Source organism: Chionomys nivalis, chromosome 5 (genome assembly GCF_950005125.1).
Source record: "Chionomys nivalis chromosome 5, mChiNiv1.1, whole genome shotgun sequence".
Classification (NCBI taxonomy): domain Eukaryota; kingdom Metazoa; phylum Chordata; class Mammalia; order Rodentia; family Cricetidae; genus Chionomys; species Chionomys nivalis.
Genome location: NC_080090.1, coordinates 83,942,265 through 83,964,549, shown reverse-complemented (window position 1 = coordinate 83,964,549; position 22,285 = coordinate 83,942,265). Strand labels below are relative to the sequence as shown.

Here is a 22,285-nt window from a genome sequence, read left to right as displayed (position 1 = left end):
GCAGGTCTGACCAGAGTCATCTCTGATTCCTTAAAGGTCACAATATGGCTGTAGCTCCTCTACCCTGGCAAGGAGCCTGCAGTGGCTGAAGACGGCCCCTGGAAACTGGCAGATAGACGAGGGGGTAAGGTGGCACAAGATGAGGAATAAAAGATGAAATAATTCCTATACATTTGGTGTGCCAAACGATGAGTAAATGGGGCCCAGATCTGGGCTTAGTGGTACAGGACGCTGTGGGTAAAAAGGCTGAACCCTGAATACACGGCAAAGCAGATGGTTAGCGATGAGGGGACACCAGGGAAAAGCCAAGAGCATGCCAGCTGCAGGTCAGCCGGCTCGGCTGGACCCAGGCCCCAGCTCTCAACCCGGCCCCAGGCTGGAGGATGGAGAAACGGAATATAACCATGAGTTTGACCATGTGTCTTTATTTCCTGACTTTGCCCTTTCACAACATGAGGCCCAGTGGGGACTGCTCTCCCAGGGAAGCCAGGCCTGGGTGGATTTGCTGGGACATGATGCCCAGCAGGGCACAGAGCACCCCCCAACTCAAGGCAGCCCGTTCCGTAGTGCACTGTTCAGACAGTTGTAGAGGTGGATATACTGCTCCTGAGGGGAGACATGGACAAGGTGTATCACCTGACCGAGAAAGGCTCCCAAGGGTCTCCTAACCCCTACTCCATCTGGAAAGGGCATGGGGGGGGGGGGACCACAGAGCCACCTGGTGGTGACCTGAATGGGGTTACCGGAACCTTCCCATCTTTGAACCCTTTCATAGTAAGTCCCCACCTGCACCCCGTTTGCTTCTCACCAGCGTTGGGGTCATGAAGCCACAGGCCTGTGACTGCTTCAGGGCCACATTGAAGACATCCACAGAGCACTCGGTCCCTGCTTGCTGTAGCAGCTGTTCCAGGGCCAAGAAGGTGCCCAGCTGATTTGTGCCCTTGCTGTAATTGACTAGAGTTAGACGTGGGACCTCTGGGAATGGGGCAGTGTCTGGAGACACGGGGAAACCAAATTTAGTTCCAAGAACTGGGAAAGAATGCTAGGTACTTAGTTTACCAGCCAGTTAGAACCCTACCAAATCCCTGGGAATGGAGCGGAGAAGACAGGGGCCTTGGGAGACTACCCTTTGACCCATAACCCTAGTTAACGAATGTGCATGGCGTTTGTCGACAGCACCTGGAGTGGCTGAGCAGGGTCCCTGGCTTCTTGCTCTTGCCGCGGGAGCAGCACTGGCCCACAGCATTCAGGAAGGGCAGTAAGGTGGTAGCTGGGACCTCGCACCCAGACTCCAAGAATGGAAACTGTAAGCGTTGAACCTGCCTCTCAATTCCACTCTCCCCCTGGAGCAAGGGCAAGGTCAACATTAGTGCTGGGGAGGGTAGCGGGCGGGGGCGGGGGGAGCAGGATGGGAATCTCATTATCACCGCCATCCGCACTATGCCCTGTGGTCTCAGCACCTACATGTATGACTCTGAAGAGGGTACAGGGCCACCCAGCCGTGTTGCTCTCAGCCACTCTGTGCACCGTCACCATGCCTGTGACAACAGGCTGCATCTCCATTGGCCAGAAGTCTTGCGGCTAGAACCAAAGCAGGCCTCTCAGTCAGCTTCCATGATCTCTGCCCATGCCGGGGGTCAAACAACAATGCCACATACTCCCCCTTCCTCTGTCCCACTCCTGGAGCCACATATTCTACCCCTGGACCCCTCACCTTTTCTTTGGCATCAGGCAGGCCCAGGGAGACCAGCACGTGGGCGCCGTGCTCCCACACCAGTTCCCAGAGCTCCTTCGGTCCAGCAGAGCCAGTCAGCACCACATGGTCCCGACCACACGGCCCACCCTGTAGATCACAGCTTGTTGGTTCCCAGGGATTAAGGTGTCTCCTGGATGCCCCACTGCTTGCTCTTGCTGCGGGAGCCCCTAGGACCCAGACCTCCCCCTCCCCTCCGCCCAGAAAGCACTAATGATCAGAGGGCCAGCGATAGGGTTACAAGATCAGCATCATCTCACCGGGAAGAGCCAGGATTCCAGCATGTTGTCAGTAGGGCTCTCCTCCACCAGGGAAATCTGAGAATGATCACCTGCGGAAGGATGGTGGGGGTTCAAGTGGTCCCCACTAGACATTTCCTCCACCCCACCAAACATTGTACCCAGACTTACCCGGGACAACGCTGTTCTGATTATAGCCAGGAGGGGGCATCAGAGAGCCAGTCTTATACTTGATGGCCTGCTTCAGGAGCTGGGAAAGAGATGGACAAGGTGAAGTTGGCCAGGGAGGACTGTACCCCATTGTCACTCACTCCTTGGCCCCAAATGTACCTTGTACTCTTTCAAGAAACCAGCATTGGCATTGGCTGCTCTCTTGGCACAAGCCTGTGCAAAATTCAGCACAGAGATGGGGCCGGAGCTGGAGGAGGGAGAAGGGACTTGGTTATCCAGCCCCTGCTTCCAGTCATCTCTGCTGGGTCAGCGCACCAGAGCCCGGACCCTAGTGGGATTGTACAGGACACCAGTGCCCACCTGCCAGGCCCGGAAGGTAGCTGACTTACTCTGAGGTGTCAGAGGGCCCTTCCAGAATCTTGTGGAGCAGACAACGGTGCAGGAAGATGTACTGACTCTGCAGGGAAAGGCACTGGCCTAGTAAGTGGCCTTGGTCCAGCAGGGAAATAGTCCTGGCCCCAACCCACCAGGCAGGGATGTGGGACTAGAGATCCTTTAGGGAACCTTCCCTGGGTCGCCCACGGTATCGAGGGTGGCAGGGGCCAGTCCCTTCTCTCCTTTTACAGAAAGGAAAGTGGCAATCCAGATAAGATGGTAGTCTAGGACTGTCCCTCACTCCAGACTCTTCTATACACCCCAGGAACCTCTTTTCCTGCTCCTGTGAGGCCATCTACCGTCTTCCACTCCTTTGGGTCTAAGTTGCCCAGCCCAGTGCACAGGGGCCTCACCGGCGTCTGGATCATGAGGGGCCGGTGCAGTCGAAGAATGTACACGGTGTTGAACACATCAACCATCTGCTCTTCCTCTAGTTGCTGCAGTAGCCGCAAGAGAGCCACAAAAGTGCCTGTCCGGCCCACGCCCGCACTGTGGGGACAACCCCTGAAGAGCTAAGTACGAGAGGGAACAGGTCCTCCAAACCCAGAGCCCTTCCCCCACTCAAGAACAGGCAGGCCCTCAACCCCACCCAGCTGTCCTCACCTGCAATGCACCAAGGTGGGTCCCTTGCTCTGAGTGATGTGCACCTGCTCCCGTACCAGTTCCACAAACATGAGCAGGGAGCTGGGAGCCTCTGGGACACTGTGGTCTGGCCAGGTAGTGAACTGTAGCTGCTTCACCCGCCGCTGCTTTTGCTGGACACCCTGAGGATGGTGGAGGAGGGCTGTGCTGATTTCCTTAACCTTTTCCTAACCCCAGGAAACCTTCCTCACCAACTCTTTAAAGGTGGAGGTCAGCTCCTGCTTCAGATGGAGGGCCATAGCTACAGTGGCATTGTCCTGCCCCAGCATGGACCTTTGACCCTCCTCTAGTCTCCTGGTCTATCTCTGCTTCCCAAAGATGACCAGACAGAGAGGCATTGTAGTGTCCGGCTCTCCTACACTAAGAGGTCACAGGTTGGAGTGAGCCGGGACCTCTGAGCTGAGCACGAGGTAGAAGAACTTGCTCTTTCTTTGCATTGGTGTGACCTTGGCTCAGTCTTTAGCCTTCACTGTATGTGTGTCTTTCTACTTCTTCCCCACACGCTACCCTGGCCAGTGACCAAGAGCTTGTGATCTTCATTGGAAAACAGACCATGAGGACCGGGAGAGGTGAGTCTCGGTTCTTATGCCTTTCCCACCAACCCTGTCCCCTGGGCACACACATGCTGCAGCTGGAATTCCCTCCTGGTCCACTCCTCCTCAGGCTCCTCTGCCAGGAGGTGGATGGTGATGTGACCATGGGTGACAGGGGTGGAGCTGGCTGGCCAGTAGTGCTCACATAGCACCTAGGGTGAGGGGGTTCGAGAGAAGAGGCATGCTTTTACATCAAGCCTTGTCAGTGTACCCAGTCTCAACCACCCCACCCATGTTTTTGGTCCCCCCCCCCATTCTAATGGAATTCTGCTTTTTGCTTCCACCCAGCTCTGAGACCATCTCTTCCAGAAACTTCCGTCCTCTGGCTGCACTACGGTACCTTTACAGCCCTCTTGGGACTCAGTGTTGGCTGTGGCTGCCTGGGGAAACTGTAAGGTCCTGACTTAGGAGCCGTCTGCCCCTTCGTCATTGCCTTAACAGGTGGACTCAGCCGCCTCTGTTTGCTCTGGACCGGCACTATCCATGCACAGCACAGAGGAGATGGCCCTGGGCTCACCGAGGAGCCTTCTCTGCCCTGCACTGACCAGAGGGAACCGAATCAAGCCAAGAACTCATGAACCTGGTCCTTCCCCATATTTCCCCGTCCTAGGTGATCCTGAGAATTCCCTACTAACTCCTAGCCCCCATTCTGGCTTGCCTGCCCAAAGATGGTACTAGGGAGGGTTCCTGCAAGAAGGGTATATGCCACCTGGTGGTCATTCTGGAAAGCTGCAGGACACTCACCCGCCCGTTCTCCATGCCCACAGTCAGCATGATGATGACTTGAACTTGCTGCTCCCATACCAGCCGCCAGAAATCCTCTAGCGTTTTCTTGAGGGGCCCCTGAGTGGCGATGAACTCTTGTGGGTGGCTGTAGCCCTAAGGTATGAAAAGCAGGTCATGGGCATGTTACCAGATATGTTACCATCAAACATCCAGCAGTGGATATGATCATGTATGACCTAAATGAAATGTGATCATGGAGGATGATCTGAAGGACACTGCCACCACTCATGTTCCATTGGAAGGGGTAAGAAAAACATACATGGAAATACAAGATCCTGACCTGCTAGAAACAGTCTGCCCAGCCATCCTCCTCCCGAAGCTGGGAGTGACTTTGTTATCTAGAGACAGTGATTTATAATGTAGCTCAAACTTCCTCACACTTCCAATTCTCTTGCTTCAGTCTCCCATGTGCTGGAATTAGAGGAGTGTGCCACCATGCCTAGCTCCAGACCAACCTTCCTAAAGCTAAACTGTGTGTGTATTGTATGTGTAAATATATATATTGAGTATATACACATACTCAAGTCTTCCATGGCTACCATTGCCTGGCAAATGAAATCAAAGCCTTCAGGGTAATAATCATCAAGGTTTTACTTCATCCATTTCACACCCACCTCCCACCACTTGACACTCCACTCTGTAGTCTGCTGGCTACACACACACACACACACACACACTCACACACACTCACACACACACTCACACTCATACACACACTCACACACACACATATACACACACATACACGGGCTCCTTTGCAGGCTTGTATGTAGTTAAATCACTCTGCCTCCTGAAGGCCCAGAATAGAGCCTGGCACACAGCAGACCTCCTCCAAACACTTGCCAGATTAGCCTAAAAAAATATGGGCGCTGGTGATAGTCCTAGACAGCTGCACAGCTAACACAAGACAGTGTCCCAATAAGAATGTCCCCAGGCCTGCAGGTGCCCTTACAGGAATGAAGTTGGCATTGATGTAGTCAGAATGAGGTTCTCCTGCCAGCTGGGCCAGTCTGACCCTCGAGTGGTCATCTGCAGAGAATAGATGATACAGACTTGGAACCAGCACAGATAGCCCCTGCTTAGGGCTGAGCTCTAACCTGCTACCCACAGCCTCCCTCCTGCTCCCAGCATTTGCTCACAGGGTAGCACATGTGGGTACCGGTTCTTGGTGGTGTTATCAGGATGCTCGGCCTCTAGTCTGGGCTGCTCCCTGCCTACCTCCTTCAGCTCCTATGAAGGCAAGGCAGGTCCTAGTGGCTGAGGCAGAGCCATCTCACCCCACAGCAGACAGGGTAAGGATGGTGAGAATGAGACTGGAAGGCAGGCTCAGCCCAGACTAGATGCCCTGGTCCTCCCTCCTTGGAGTACTGGGTGACACAGGACTCACCTCAAATTCCTGGAAGAAAGCCTGGTGTGCGTGTGCACTCTTGGCCTCATAGCTTTGCCGGAAGCTATGGATGGGGATGGGCCGATGGGTCCGCCTGGCAGAAGAGGAAGGGAACAGACACCAGCTTTGGGTGTGCAGAGCCCTGCTCTACCCCGCCCTGGGAGACAGGCGCAAAACTAGCTGTACAATGTCGCCACGGGGAAGATGGGCACCTGACATGCAGATTCTGGACTGCCCTGTCCTCCCTCTGTAGAACAGAAAACTTCTCTAGGACCCAGCAGGCCCACAAGCCCATAGTGAGGTAAAATGAAAGCAGGAGCAGCAAGGGAGACAGACCAGGGGCCGGAAGTTCATATATATATATATATATATATATATATATATATATATATATATATATGTATATATATACACAATATGTATATGTGTGTGTATATATGTGTGTGTGTGTGTGTGTGTGTGTGTGTGTGCCAGGAGCAGCAAGGGAGACAGGCCAGAGGCCGAAGTTCATATATACATATGCCAGGGGCCACAGCTGACTGCTTGTTTATTTTGGAGTTTCTTTGGTATTGGGGATCAGAACTAGGGCCTACACATGGTATGCAAGTGCTTTGAGCTACAGCCCAGCCTACATGAAGTCAGTTCAACAGGAAGTCAATATGAGGAAAAGAGAGCTGGCTTGATTCAACCTGATTCAATCCACACAGTTTTTCCAGGTTTCACTTCACCTTTTAAAGTGTGTTTATTGCTTTACCTTTTATAATGTATTTTTCAACAAAATACGGTATTTTTAAGGTCCACATGGTTTGTCAGGAAGCCAGATAGCCAGGTCTGGAGGAGGGGCATGCGATGCTTAATGTATGTACCACCTTGGCTGGGTCATGGTGTCTGAATTATAGTTAAAAATTATTCTGGATGCTCTGAAGACATTTGTGGGTGAGATTAACATTTAATTTGTCCGACCAACTCTTATTTTTCTTTAGATGATATTAATCTTTTGCCCTTTTTTGGCAAGTATGAATATGTGGTCACACGGAGCTAAGATCAGATGTCATTCTCGGTCACCCTCCAGTGTCGGTGTCTCTCAAATGAACCCAGAGTTCCCCATGTTGGCCATTCTAGCTAGCCAGTTTGCTCCTCAGATCTCGTCGCCCCCTTCTGATCGCTGCAATTACAGGCGGGCCGCCATGCCCACCCAATCCCCAGCTGCCACTCTTCCATAGCAGGTGCCTTATCCACTGAACCATCTTTCCAATCCTCTTTGAAAGTTACAGCTGTGCAGGTCCAGCAGGTGATGCTCCTATGTGAGGGGGCCTCACCCAAGCAGTTAAAAGCCTTAATACAGGCAAGTCTGACTTGTCCCCACTAGGGGGAGTTCTGCCAGCAGATGCCTTCAGACCCTTCTCTGGGTCTCTGGCCTGCGACCTCATAGCTCCCCACTCCTTGATCCTATCTCTGAAAGCCTTGACTTTCTCCCGTTCAGTGAGTTTGAACAGGAGGAAAAAGCAGAAGAACTGAAAAAGAGGGGCAGTGGTTGAAGAGCCTGAGAAGAGATGGGGGGCTGGTCAACAAAGACTAGAGCCCCCTGTCTGGTGCAGCCCCGGGGAGCTTGGCAGAACCACTAGCAGACTGAGCCGTAGGGCCATGCCGCTGCTGCTGCAGCATCGTTGGGAAGAAGCATGTTTCAATGCACTCACCGCAGGTTGTAAGGCATCAGCTCATGGGAAAAACCATCCTTCTCCGGCCTGTGACAGTGGAGAGGCGAATAGGAGACGATGGAGGGCTATGGGTCACACTGGGCTTCCCGGCCCCACCTGCCTCCCCCTCACCTTGGTCCTCTCAGGCGCCACCAGCACAGCAAACAGAGCACTGCACACACAATGAAGATGCAGCCTGCCACAGTCCCCATCAGCACCGGCAAGGGCACTGCCACCAGAGAGACGCTGGCCTGGGACTCTGTGGAAGGTAAGGACAAGGCAACTTCCCAATGGACCCTGAAGGCCATACCAGCCTCTCCTGGACTTGGTCCTGCTAGATCAAAGGTTCTCAACCTGGGGGTCACCACAACATGGGGCACTGTATTAAAGGGGCTGCAGCGTTAGGAAGCTCGAGAACCAGTGCTCTAGAGAGAGAGGGCATGTAGTGATATCTCCCCACACTCCCAGAAGTCCCAGATACCAAACTGAGCCCAGGAATGTCTGTCTGGGGTTGGTGAGAACCGACAGACAGACAGCCTTTCTTCGAACGCCTAGCCATACTCCAGAGACTCTCCCTAACACCCTCAAGAGGAATGGAGTTGAAGGCCAGGCCTCCTGTGCCTTCCATGCCACCTGCTGCAATAACCAGCAGCCACAGGGGGCTTTTGAGCACCCGCAGGGTAGCTACACCAATTTAAGATCTGTGCAGTGTGAGCACACATGAGAGGTCAAAGGCTCAGGGGAAATATGGAAAAGATACCAGTGGTTTTTATTTGCTTGTTTTTTTGCTTTTTTTTTTTTTTTTAACAGAGCCTCAAGTATCCCAGGATGAGATCCAACCAACTATTTGAGAATGGCCTTGAACTCCTGATTCTCCTGCCTCCACCTTCCAAGTGCTAGGATTACTGGTGTGGCCCACAGCACTCTTCTATTGAGAGCTAGGGATCCACCTAGGATTCAGCATCCAGCCTAGGCAAGCATATCCCCACTCTGTCTCTCAATCACCTTTTAATTGACATTTTGAAACATTAACTTATTTTTTATTTATTTATTTTTATTTATTTATTATGTATACAATATTCTTTCTGTGTGTATGCCTGCAGGCCAGAAGAGGGCACCAGACCTCTTTATAGATGATTGTGAGCCACCATGTGGTTGTTGGGAATTGAACTCAGGACCTTTGGAAGAGCAGGCAATGCTCTTAACCTCTGAGCCATCTCTCTAGCCCACATTAACTGATTTTTAAATATTCTGACTTAAATAAAACAGTTACTAAAAGTAAATGTTGCTTTTAGTAGAATATAAAAATTGTGTTTGTCTCCTGTTGTTGGTTTTTTGTTGTTGTTGTTGTTGTTATTGTTTATTTGTTGAAACAGGGTCTCAAATACAAAGCCCTGGCTGGCCTGGAACTGGGCAGATCAAGGTAAGCTTAGAGAGGCGCCTGCTTCTGCCTCTGGGTTGGGGGCGGGGATTAAAAGCATATGCCACCACACACAGCCACCTCTTTCTTTTTAGCTTCCAATGTACCTACCAGGAAATTCCAAGTTAGAAGTACTGTTTGGGGGCTGGAGAGATAGCTCAGTGGTTAAGAGTATTGCCTGCTCTTCCAAAGGTCCTGAGTTCAATTCCCAGCAACCACATGGTGGCTCACAACCATCTGTAATAAGGTCTGGTGCCCTCTTCTGGCCTTCGGCATACACACAGATAGACTATTGTATACATAATAAATAATAAATAAATATTTTTTTAAAAAAAGAAATACTGTTTGGATGCACTGGAGTCTCCCCTGAGGTTCCTTCTGGACAGAACTGGCCCTGGGAGTGGCCAGTTGCAGAAAGTGACACAGGGAGGTACCAGGGACTGTGCACAGTCGCAACCCCCCTCAGTAGGTTCCTCTCCCACACTTGCTCCTAGCCCCGATCTAGTGTACCTCACTAAGGTTCTGGTTCCCAAAACTGCTAGGTAGCACTTGACCCCCAGGAGCCTAAGCTTGGTCCCTCCCATCTCTGACTTCAGCAGAGGGGTACCAGCACCCCTCCCGTCTCTGGTGTCTAGCCAGAACCTAGCCATGTGCCAGGCCTACCTGAGAAAGCCGAGAAGGTGATGATGGTCTCAGGAAGGTTAAGCCTACTGAAGGCTGCAACACTGAATCTGGGACAAAGAAGCAGACGTCACGCCAAGAAGGAGCAGCCAAAAAGAAACCCTGACTGGGAAACAGCAATGGTCACCTCAGCTAGCTAGCTTCCATCCTGCCCTGTTGAGGAGTTGGACAACCTGTTCCCCATCACCCTATGTAGAACACCACTGGCCTGTCCTGAAAGCAGCAGGTAGCTCTAGATATAGGGACCTGAAGAGCCTTGGATTTTCCCTGAAAGTCCCCAAAGAACCCATCTCTCAATTCATTTTAACAAAAGAACCAGGTAACAGGCGAGGCTCTCCTTTTTTCCGTTGGTGCCAGGAAAACTGATACGGATAACTATGGACCCTTGTGCACTAACACTTGTATTCTGTTTGTGAGTCTGTTCTATCTATTGTAGAAAGAGCATGATCCCAAAGTGGGGTTTAGAGGAGCCTCCTCCCTGCAGCCCTAGCCCTCACCTATACTGGAAACCTGGCTTGAGATGCCCATTGCATATCTCCTGGGTGTGGCCACAGTCCTCTATACCCACAGGCACTGTCCAGGATCTTGGCACAGCCCAAGGCCCTGGGTAGAAGGGGTTGGGGAACAGCACAGCCAGATAGGAGTCACGTCCTCCATAGTAGTGGTCATACCACGTGTGGTTGATGGCTTCCCGGAAAGGTCGGGCCACTGAAAAAGAGCAGGGAAGAGTCAGGGCAATGTGGGCAGTAGGTCAGGTGGTCAGGCGGCCCTCCTGTTTCATTAGTATGCACCCCTACACCCAACCCAACACCACTCTTATCCTCAGTAACAACCAAGGCCCTGTTCTGTTATAGCCCCGGACCAGCCTCCCCTGCCTGACTCTCCCCAACCCTTCCAGGCCCAGAACTCACATGACATGTTGATGGTGGCAATTATGCCATACCACTGGATCTGTCCATCATCTTTGCCAAACATGCCACGTGTGACTGTCACGCCCATCCCTGTCCCCAGCTCCAGCTGGGGGGCTTCAGCTAGCTCAGGGGGGTGCCAAACTGGGGACAGAGAAGGGGGAAACAGAGGTCTTGATGTGGCATCTCCCATCCTTCCAGGCCACGCCTTCCTCTACCCAGCACCTCTCATGGCACCTGGTAACAAATGGCTAGTGAACCATTAAATAAGGCCTGGAGGGGTTCTCGGGTTAGGGTACCAGAGCGTGATGCTCCAAAATACAAGACAGAGGTCAGAGGAAGGGCAGGTCTGTGGGCAAGGAGAGCCCCAGGCAGCCAGGCTCAGCAGAGGGAAAGCCCCAGGGGACCGTGATAGACCCAGTCTATGTGAACAGAAAGTGGTAGAAGTGCCTACCCTCAGTGGAAGTAGTGCACACCAGGGTGACTGCCCGGCTCCACAGGCTATTCCTGCCCAGCACAGTGAGGCTGAGGCGGTAGGAAGTGGCTGGCATCAAACTGGGTAACAGGAGAGCATCCTCCGTGGTGTTGACCTGGAAGACAAAGTGACTGCTCCCTCCCCCGACCAACTGCTCTACCACCACCAGGCAGGCATCCACATCTCCAGCAGGCATCGTCCAGTTCAGGACCAAGTGGGTGGCCTCAGGCTGGCACAGCACATCTTCCACGGGGCCAGGCTCTGAGGGAACAAAAAGCTCACATCATAGGGTGTCAGAGTCCTCTAAGAGGATACCAGGGGTCCAGGGGCTCTCCAACCCAGAGGGCACGAAGGACTGGCATTTATGCCCACAGAAGGAACATCAGCTTCATGGAGGAACAACCTGTCTTTGGGGGAGTCATTGCCCATCTGGAGAGGCATAGGAGGCACAAGACATCGGCCTGGGAGAAGCAGGTGACTCAGAGCAGAAGACCTTACTACCCTTCCCTTAAGACACAAGACCTACCCACAGATAGCACCACAGGGTGCGTGGAGGCCTGCAGCGGCCCTGCCTGACACTTCACAGACATCAAGACGGTGCGTCCTGGGGTGAGGTGCTTCAGCGTGAGGTGGTCTTGGCCTGGTGACAGGGGTTGCTCCCACGAGAGGTGTCCAGCATCTGAGAGTTGGGCCTGGCATATCCCCTGGCCCAATGGGCCGCTGGGCCAGGCCAGGCTAACTACAGCACTGTCTGCTTGCATGGACACGAGCAACTCATTGGGTGTGAGTGGTTCTGTGGAGAGAAAGCAGCATGTCAGCCAGGACCCTGGTCCTAGTCCTGAGAATACCTCACACAGTGCTGGGGTTGGCCAACCTCATTCAAGGCCTTTGGTGTGGAGTTGAGACAAGGGACTCAAATGGAGCTAATGTGTCCAGGGTCCCCTCCCCCAATGCCTTTCCACACGCTACTCACGTGTCCAAGCAGAGACATTGGTTGCTGCAGCAAAAAGGGGCCCAGCCCAGGAGATGACCTCCACTTTGTACTTAGTGCCAGGAGTCAAACCCGAAAAGCTTGTGCTGTCTGCCTCGGGCCCCACGATGCTGGTGGCTGTCCGGGCACCTTCCTGGTACAGGGTCACTTGGTAGCTGTTGCGGCCCCCAGGAGCATGGACCCAGGATGCTTGGAGCTGGGTGGGAGCCTCACTAGTCACATTTACCATTGTGGGGACTAAGGGGGCTGCAGGGAGAACAAGCGGGGGGCACAGATAGAGATAAAATAATCTAAATTAAATGTCTCCTCCCAAAAATGTTGTCCCCCTCCCTCTATCCTTTGCCCCAGAGCCTGAGAGTTCAGTGTAGTTTAGGGCAGCAGGCAAGCTGGCTAGCCTCTGAAGCAGACCTACCACTGCAGTAGGGACAAGCCCCGCCACTTCCCTCTGGGAGCTTGAAAACCCGTGTGTCCACAGGACCTAGGCACTACCTCACTCACCCTCAAAGCCTGGCATCTGGAGTCATATGATCTTAGCCTAGTCACACAGTAACACCCCTCTTCACAGACAGGGAAACTGAGGCTCAGGGGAAGTAAAGGCCTGTTCTCAGAGTCAAGCAACAGCTAGAAGCCAGGTTCCCTGGCGTCCAAGCCAGACTTCTACCTAGCTCCCCGCAGATGTCTGAGGTCCCGCAGCCCTTAGGGGAAGTCTAAAGGACAGTAATAGTGTCCCAGGGGACAGAGGGGAGGTAAAAGGGAAGACACAGGCAGGCCTGGAGAGTCCCTTGTGGAGAAGGTTGTGCTGGAAATAGGAGGTCCCAGCTATCTTTGCCCCTAAGATCTCTGCAGGCTGAACAAGCCCAAGAAATCAGATTGGTGTGAAAGGGGGGCTTCCAAACCCAGTTCTACAGGCCCTGGGATGTCTTTGGGGTGCTTCTCATATACTCTGTGTTTCTGTGTCTCCCCTACTATGTAGGGCTGGGGGTTGGCTGTGGCAGGAAGCTTCTATTCTGCTCATACTGCCTGGACAAAAATCCCAACTCCCCTTAGCAGGTTAAAGAGACTAGGAAAAGTTGCCTTCTCCCTGGGCCTCAGTTCTCTGACCTCTTAATCGAGAGCACACACTTGCTGAATCACAGCAAGCACACGAGAGAGCAGGGATAGGTAGGACAATATGCAAGGTGCCCAGCGAATACTATCGCTATTGCTATTAATGGTTCACAGCCCAGGCAGAACTAGAGGTGGGCTTCTGGAGAACGGTGTGGCACTGGACAAGGGACAAGCGTAGGAGTCCCTATGAAGGGCTTATGAGGAGCTTCCTGGTGCCTCGGAATCAGGAGACAGACCCCACAGACAGCCTAGCTTCCTTCTCACAGGCTCAGGGTCCCTAGGAACCCAAAGGGACCTGGGAACCCAAAGGGGTCACTCACGTGTCCAGCCTGTCGTGTTGGCACTGCTACTTTCCTCGGACCCCCACAAGGTAGCCAGCTGTAACTGGAACTCAGAGCCTGCCGTCAACTGGGCCCAGGAGAAGTTCTGGACCTCCCGGGACAGGAGCATCTCGCTTTCAAGTGCCAGGGGCCTCAGCCGGTAAAGCCGCAGCTGGAAGCCATCCCTGCCACCTAGCGGGTGACTCCAGGAAGCCCTCAGTGCTGCAGGCTGGGTGGACAAGCCCAGGCTCAGGTTGGTGGGAGGAGCAGGGCCTGGGAGGACAGGAAAAGACAGATTCAGGAGAGTGTGAATTCCTCTTCCACAAGCAAGCTCCAAAGCGCCGATGCGAAGTTCCAACCTCCGCGAGGCTCGAAGCTCAGTTTTTAGCATTCCCAAGGAAACCTCTTGCAGAGATGGGGCCCAACAATTGGCCCGGCCTCCTGCCTGTCCCCTGCCTGCCTCCTGCCTTGAGGTAGGTTGGCTCCCTAAACCCATGTTTGGTTCACATCACTTGCTTCCTCTACAGCCAGTTCAATGCCTGCCCTCTCACCCTTCAGGGCCATTCACTGATAGGGCTGACATGGTGTCTATCAAATGTCTCTAGACTGCAGGCCTCTGAGCAAGCTTAGCCCAGGCCCTCCAACCAACCTGCCTAGCCATGCAGGTTCTTTTTCAGTTCATCTCCCTCCTCCTCTGGGAACCCTGCCTGACTCCCTAAGCAGGGTGCCCCTTCTATGAATGTGAAAAAAATCAAGTCAAACCACATAAAATTCCTGATATTCAGCCACGTTAATCTGTAAGAAAACAGTTTTGTGTGATTCAAACTGGTACACCATGCATATTCCTACTAATACATTTGTATTTATTATAACATGGTATATAAAATTATGTACATCATCAGTATATGAATCATGTTTGTAAGTCTTCCTTTCTGGACTTGTTCATAATCTTTACCCTTAACGTCTAGCCCCATACCTAAAAATGAGAGGCGCTAAATCGGTATTTGTAAGAAGGATGGATAAGAGGATAGAGGGATGCATGGATAGACGGCCGGACGAGGGGGCACACGGATGGGTAGGTGTGGCTAGCCAGCCACATGGCAGGAGGTGGAAGGGTGCAGGAGAGGCCTCTATTCTCACTCCCACCCAAGAGCAGAGCAGACAGTAGAGGAGAGCAGACCACATGCACAGTGCGGGGCAACATCCCAAGGGCAGGAACTCACGGGTGCAGCCGTAGATCTTCCGCAAACTGGAGCGGAGGTTCCCAGCCCAGGCCCATGCTGACACGGTGTAGCAGGAACCAGGTACCAGAGACTTCAGGGTCAGGCTGGAATTGTTAGGGCCCAAGTCAACAAGGTTGCCAGGTGACCCCTGGCTGCCATCCTGATGCCAGGTGAACTTGTAGCCTTCCTGCTGTCCTGGTGCTGGAGCCCAACCGATGGTCAGGTCAGAGGGGCTGCTCCTGCTAATGACCTGCAGTGACTGCGGTGGCAGGGGACCTGAAGAGGGAGCAATTTGGCAAGGGGTTATGTCGTAGCCCCGTGATGCCCTTTGCCCCACTCTGCTGAGCCTCTCCTTCACTCTAACTTCCCCCCTCAAGCGACCCTCCTCAGATGCTAGCACTCACGTGTGTAGCCCATAATACTCTGAGTGATGTCACCCTTAGATGAGGCGATATCCACCCGGTAGTGGACTCCAGGTACCAAGCCACAGAAAGTGACATGAGTGGCACCAGAGGGCACAGAGACGTTTCCTAGGAGACCTGGAGCACCATCAGCGTAGAGTAGTGCCCGCCTCCCAGCCTGCTTGATGGCTTCCAGTTCGTCGAGCCGCAGTCTGGCACCAGGACTCTCCCTGGGAAGGACAGCAGCCTCTGGAGAAGAAGCAGGGCACCAGAAAGTGAGGACTCCTGTCCCTCAGGCTGCAGACTCCCTCTGCGGGCTCCCAGCCTGAGCCCCATTCTAACCAGACTCACCAGTCAGCCAGGTACTGGCCTCCATCCAGGCATCATAAGGTCCAGCTAGAACCTTCAGCCCCAAGGTGTAGTGTCCCGGAGGCAGGGGTCCTGGGAATTCGGCACTGCACTCATCAGGGCCCAGAGCAGTGGTATTTTCCACTGGCCCACTTAACTTCAGTACATAACCATCCCGAGCTCCCGGCCCTGCCTTCCAGCTTGCCCAGAGCTCATTTGACAAAGGGGTCAGCACCAGGTTAGATGGGGAGGCGGGATCTAAGGAGACAGGAGTCAACCCAGCAGGTAAGAAAACTCGCTCTGGACCCTCACCACTTTCTCCACGTGCCAGCCAGCCTCTCACTTGAGTACTGACAGCGCCATTTTCCACACTACTCCAGATGAATGCCAAGACCTGGAAGCTACCAACTGGCCACGGGCAACAGTAACAGCAACAATAACTCATCAAGTGCTCACGCGTGCGCCAGTGTGATGGGGGTATTCTACACACGATACCTCCCACCAACTCGCCCTGACTAAAATACAGAGAAGGTAAAGAATTTCCATAGAGACACGCAGTCAACAGGTAGCAGAAATGGTTTGCCAGCACACAGCTGTTTCTCAGAGTCATATGGTCAGAATATGGTATTGTGGTGGCAAAGACAGGTGTCCAGCCTAGGTTCAGGGTCACCGCACTTATATGCAGTATGACCTTGGATCTGGGCTCTCTCTCTGTACCTCTGTGCCTATAATAACATGGAACAGCAAGACCTATGTTGGCTTCTTTGGGGGATTTGCTTCCATGAAACCATACCCAGAAAGAGGGAGCCTGCCTGGAGAGGAGTCAGCTGATCATAACCATTATTACCACTACCATTCCCCCAGACAGTTGCTGCCACAAATCCTCCAGATCCATTGTGTCCCCTTGGCACTCACAGGTCCACTCGGTAGCGTTGGGCCCCACAACCCAGTGGGGCCCAGCCGCAGCACAAAGCTTCAGCTTATAAGGTGTTCCTGGAGACAGGTGAAGGAAGGTGTGGTTGGAGACCCCTCGTCTGAGCACTGCGGTCAGGTTGGTGCCCCCGAGGTGGTCTGTGAGCATCAGGTGGAACCAGGCGGCCCCTTCAGAGCTGTTCCAGAAGGCTTTCAGGCTGCTGGTATCCAAGGCACGTAGTACTAGGTGAGCTGGAGGCACAGGCTCTGCAGGAAGTATGCACAGAGCAGAGCCGGGCTTCAGAAGGACCGTGGAGCAAGATACTGGCACCAGCAGCCGCACGAGGGATCCCAGAAACCTAGCCACACTGACACACTGAGACACACTGCCTAACAAGGCTCCAGACTCAACAACATTCTCACCTCCCCCAGTCTAGCTGCTCCCTAGGGCCCTGCCTGACTCCCCACTTTACCTGTCCATTGGTGGATGCTAGTCTTCGCTTGGAGACTGCCAGCCCAGGTGATAACCTCCAAGACATACTGACTACCTGGCAAGAGGTTGTCAAAATTGTAAGACAGGATGCCAGGGGACACTGAGATGTTACGTGCCAGCGTTTGCGATTCCAGGTGGTAGAGGAGAAGCTGGTAGCTGTCTTGATCCCCAGGGGCATCGCTCCATGAGGCTTCCAGGCTGGCTGGGCTCCCAGAGCTATGCAGCTGCAGTCCACGGACCACTGACGGGGCTGCCAAATGTCAAGAGAAGCGCTGAGGTCTGGACAAAGGGCTCACCATCCTGGGAGTTGTCCCCTTTGCTTTCTCTGCGTCCCTCCCCTACCAGTCCTCTAGAGCAGTTGCCTCCTGCCCCAACCCCAAGTAAGACCACACCCCCAGTCTGCAATGTCTTACCAGTTTGGGCAGTGAGGGTAACAGTGACATTCTGCCGACAGGGTCTTAGGACAGTCAATTCCAGCTGGTAGCGACTCCCTGGCACCAGGCCATGGAACTCAAAACTGGACCCATTTGTGTGAGCCTGAAGCTGCTGCCCTTCTGGAGAGCCCAAGAGGTTCAGACTCCTGAGGCTGAGGGCATAGTCAGACCCATCCGGCTCTGTCGACATCCAGCTCAGAAACAGGCTGGTCGGCTTTCCCTGGCTGCTGATGTTCACGCTCGGGGGTGGACCTGGGAGATAGGGGTGCATGCACTCAGTCACCTAGCACCCCTCCTGCCCTGAAACAGGAAGGCGAGACCAGGGACCAGGGACAGTCATAGTCTAGCGGAGAAATTAGCCCTATGACCCGCCCACTGCCCACCAGAGCACCTCTCCCTCTCTGTGAAGACACCTACCTTCACCCTCCCTGTCTGGGCTCCCTTCCAGGGATGGGCATGCGTCTTCCTGTAGGAAGAAAAGGAGTTAGGGAAGCAAATGTGGAGAGGCCTCTGGAGCCCAGATCTCCAAGGAAGTCCATAAAGAGAGGATCCAGACCAGAGAGAGGAGTCCCCCTGTGCCTGACTCCCACACCCCCACCCCTGCCACACACAACTGGAGAGAGATTTCCTGAAAGCAGGCCACTGTGCAGCCAGCAGACAGTAGCCAGCAGCCTAGAAGGCTGGAGCAATCTGTTCTCCTGGCCTCCACCCTGGCCTGGGCGGAAAGCGAGCAGCTTCCCTCATCCATGATGCAGACCAGCTATGGAGCCCCACAGAGAGCCGGGAAGCCTAGACATGCTCCGGGAGAACAGGCCCACCCACCCCACCCTACCCGCTCCCACCTTACCTCCGCCAAAAGGCCCTGGAGCCAGAGTAGGGCAGCGAACGGAATCAGAGGCCTCATCCTGATGAAGTCTGCAGAATCAACATTGGGAGGCAGAGGGCGGAGCTACACCCCCTCACCCTCCCCTTGCCCTGATGGCGAGCAGGCGGGCAAGGGTGGGAAGGGTGGAGTTTCGGACAGGTGCCAGACAGCAGATCCCGACCCTAACCCGGCCAGGACTGGGTAAGGCTGATAGATGAGAGGGAAGCAACACCTGGCCCTAAGGGGACTGCAACTGTCAGGTGGTCCACAAGCCCACCTCCGTCCCTGCTTCTCCAACCTCCACGAGACGTCAACAGCCAGCTCTCCTTGAAGGAAAACGTCCTGTGCTTTGGGGGAGGCCTGATAGGAGTGGTGGCCTTGAAATTAGCACACAGCAGAAGTGCCCGACTCCCTCACACTCTGTCCCTGGAAGGGGTCTGGGTGTTCATTTGTTCCCTCCCCTGGGCCTTGGGTGAGGCGGCAAGGCAGGCCTGAGGAGCATCCTGAACACACGAGGTGGGAGAGCCAGCTGTGTGTCGCTCCTTTTGTCTGCCTAACTTGTTCTAGTAGTCAAGGACACAGAAGTACATCCGCTGCATCTAGAGCTCACCTGGCCCCTGGAAGCCATCTCTCACATCCCTTACTGCCCATATGAGGAAGCTGACATCCAGAGAGTTCAACCTGAGGTCTCATGTGTGTGAGGAAAGAAGCTGGATTTGAACCCAAGACTTCTGACTCAATTGAGCAGAGAACGCAAAAGGCGTTCCCATCCCCAGTTCAAGTCCTCTCTGCTAGGAAGTTTCTGGGAGCAATTGGCATTTCTGGGGCTTTTGCTCCCCTCTCCGTATTTCTTCTGTTTAGGTCAGCAGTACCCACCTGGCTCCCCTGCCCTCTCCTGGCCCTCACAGGCACTGCAGAGACCCAGCTGAGCCCTGGTCTACAGCACAACTCGAGCCCTACTGCTGTACCCGCCCAGAGCCAGCTGCTCACCTGGGGCAGCTCCTGCACCAACTCAGCCGTGGGAAGGGAAGGAGCAGAGTTGAATCTCTGAGCCCTAGGAAGGAAGCCCAGAACTCAGCAAGCTGGGGGCGGAGCTGGGGGGGTGTTCAGAAAAACCCCACAGGTAGAGACTGTGAACACCATGGAAGACTCCTCCTAGCTTGCTTCAGCAAGGAGCCCAGGCCTGCCTCAGAAACCAGCTCTGCCTACCCTCAGCCCAGCACCAGGGGCTGCTGTCCGCCCCACCCCCACCGCAGCTCTGTCCAGCCCCAAACCTCAGAGCCGCCCACTGGTCTGGATGGTGTCCTGGAAACTTAGAACTGCAGACTCATCAAAATTTCCAGGCTGTGTAAGAGTGTGTGTGTGTGTGTGTGTGTGTGTGTGTGTGTGTGTGTGACTTCTGAAAGAGGCAGGGAAGGGGACTAGCAACCAGGGAAAGAACCTGGGGAGATGTCTCAGACCTCAGTCTGGCCAAGATGTAGAGGAGACATCCTAACCTGGTCCTTGGCCAACCCCACCTCACCTGGGAACACTTCACTCTGTTTCTTCTAGCGGAGTCCCTGTGAATGGCCACAGTGGGCAGAGGTGTGGCAGGAGCATCTTAATTCAGAATCTGAGCCGAGGAGACATAGCAGAGAGTGCCTGTGGTCAAACGGTTGGAGTCCCAAAGTCCTTACAAAAGAGAGACCTGTGGGGACAGAACTTCATAGCTAGTCCTATGGACCCAGCCTTGAGGATTTTTGGCCCTAGAAGGCTCTCTTACCAGCCCCACCCTGTTAGAGCAGCCTTGGGGATGATAGGCTCAGAAAAGGGTAAAAAAGCAGCTCCCCAACCCCGACCCCCGTGCCCAGGCCAAGATTCTCTATTCAGCAAAAATGTACTCCTCCCAGCAGCCACCCCCACAGACAAAGCCACATCCTCTGCCTAGAAAACCCTTGGGGTCCTCCCTAGATCTTGAAGCCTACCTTCTCAGTGTGGAGGGAGTTGGCCAGGAGGCAGAGGAAAGCAGAGGGCTGGTCCTGGCATCCCAACTTCCAAGTGTGAACTAGCCTGGTGCCTCCCAGCAGCTGTTGGAGGCTGCTCTTCCGGCTCCTCCTCTGCTCTCCCACAGCCTGAAGCCAGGCCTTGGGCATCCCCCACACTAAAGGAAGATAATTACCAGGCAGATGAGAACGGGGCGCCCCCTCTCCCTCCCACAAACTGGGGACGGTCGCCAGAAAAAGGTGACGGTCCAGCTTCTACTGAGAAGGCAGAGAGAACTCAGCGAGGGGCTGGGGGAGTAATGTGTTGTGTGTGGGGACTAACAGTGTGCATAAGCCTGCATCCAGGACAACACAGTGGGAGGGGCATAGAGAGCCCCGGGGTGGGGGAGGGAGGCCACTGTGGGACAAGTCCATTCCTCTGGTCCTGGACTTGGGAGAAAGGAAAGGAATCACCCTCAGCTTGCAGTCATCCTACCAAGGCACTGAGCCTGGCAGCAGGCATAGATAGAGCAAGGCTATTTCCTGGCACCCTGGGAAGGCTAGCCGTGGTTCCCATATGCTGAGCTGGCATGGGCCATTGGTCCTCCCCACCAGTGGTGAGGGGTATGAGAAAGTCCTTACAACTGCAGGCATCAAAAAGATAGCAGGGGAAAACTGGGTCAGGGAGGGGCACCTAGGAGAGCTGTCACAGAGATGTCTCCTCAGACTTCATGCCATGCGCCTCTCAACTCCACTCACCCTGTCTCCTTGGGTGTCTTCCGGACTCCTCCTTGCTGAGCTCTCCCCCACACTACCAAGGACAAGCCCAGGCTTGCAGGGGTGAGAAAGAAGAGCTGCCTGGTATCTGAGGGGAATGAGAGCACTCGGGGAACAGCCACCTAGCATCCCAGGGCTTCACCAGAGGGCCCCTGGGAAGGCCAACCCAGGAGGGGAGTGCGAGAGGTGGAGGGGGCCAGACCCAGGCTCCTCCACCCTTTCCGTACCCACCCAAAACAGCCTTTGCCCAGGGCTGCAGGGGAAAGGACTTTTGGGAATTGCAGGAGTTCTAGGGACAGTTGTGGCCCCTGGGATGGGAACTGGTGTCGAGGGCAAAGAGAGAGAGAGAGAGGGAAAAATCTCTGACCGAGCACAGGACCACAGGTGAGTGAGATTCCAGTGGGCTGAGACCTTGCCCCTGCTATGGCCCCTCCCCTGCCAACTCCAGCTAGCATCTAAGCACAGACACCATTCTGTGCCCACTCTGAAGCAAGGGGCTCTGCCCATTTGGGGCTGCTGGAAGTAACTCCCTCTAGAATGTCTCCACTGCTTTTTCGGTGGGATTTCTGTACAAAGACGAAGGCTGGCTGGGCGAGGGAAGGGGAAAAAGGGATGAGGGACACAGAGCAAAGACCCAGCCCCATGCTGCTTCCACCACCAGGTGGGGCTCCCTAGCTTCCCCGCCCTAGTTGGTTTCTCCTGCTTCTCCCATCTGTGATTCCAAACACTGGGTCTGTGGGCAAAGTGCTTCACAGGCCTCAGTCCCACAAGGGGTTACTGTCCTGTTGTCTTCCCTGGGAGAAATAAAGCTGTTGGAGAATCTGGGACTCTGGGAAGCCCAGGAACTTGGCCAAGGTCACACCGCCACTAAACACCAGTTCGCTTATTAGGCAAGTCCCTCTGACTTCCAACTATGATTTTACATCCTCTAAAGTTGAAGGTACTAGAACCTAATGCCCAGTCAGAAAGACAAGTCTGTGAGGTGAGAGAAGGCAGTTCGCTAGCAGAGTGCCCCCAGACCCCAGGTATGGGAATGTCCTGCAGAGGAGGGGGTGTCACCTTCAGGGTGTCCAGGTACGGGAACACCCTGCAGAGGAGGGGGCGTCACCTTCAGGGGTGTCCCAGCAGCATGGATAAGGTAGAGACTGTTCCAGAGAAAGCAGGAAAGGACAGGTAAAGGACAAGGACATGTGTCTTGTACCACCCGAGACTTACGGGGGAAACTCTGGCCACAGGCTTTCACGGATGCTCGGGCATTCTGAGCAG

General features: G+C 54.2%; 1 protein-coding gene across 2 annotated transcripts; it reads right to left on the bottom strand.

Annotated features, from left to right (window-relative positions):
• Positions 1–420: 420 nt before the first annotated feature.
• On the bottom strand, positions 421–20,331 carry LOC130875190 (receptor-type tyrosine-protein phosphatase V-like). 2 transcript variants are annotated; one of them, XM_057770935.1, is made up of 36 exons: positions 20,246–20,331; positions 19,804–19,968; positions 19,272–19,335; positions 18,264–18,331; positions 17,834–17,882; positions 17,396–17,668; positions 16,963–17,232; positions 16,493–16,756; positions 15,581–15,835; positions 15,233–15,478; positions 14,829–15,104; positions 13,606–13,878; positions 12,161–12,424; positions 11,714–11,980; positions 11,167–11,448; positions 10,716–10,856; positions 10,302–10,512; positions 9,787–9,854; positions 7,836–7,962; positions 7,704–7,751; positions 6,007–6,100; positions 5,759–5,849; positions 5,572–5,648; positions 4,578–4,712; positions 3,863–3,985; positions 3,202–3,362; positions 2,952–3,087; positions 2,553–2,620; positions 2,323–2,410; positions 2,164–2,242; positions 2,014–2,084; positions 1,715–1,843; positions 1,465–1,581; positions 1,180–1,343; positions 809–944; positions 421–606 (listed from the first exon to the last, which is right to left on the bottom strand). In XM_057770935.1, the coding sequence occupies exons 4-36, from the start codon at positions 18,318–18,320 to the stop codon at positions 547–549; spliced, it is 5,100 nt and encodes a 1,699-aa protein (XP_057626918.1). In that variant the 5' UTR covers positions 18,321–18,331; positions 19,272–19,335; positions 19,804–19,968; positions 20,246–20,331; the 3' UTR covers positions 421–546. The 2 variants fall into 2 exon arrangements, with proteins under 2 accessions (XP_057626918.1, XP_057626919.1); XM_057770936.1 differs by lacking the exons at positions 19,272–19,335; positions 19,804–19,968; positions 20,246–20,331 and having other exon boundaries at positions 18,264–18,439.
• Positions 20,332–22,285: the final 1,954 nt, after the last annotated feature.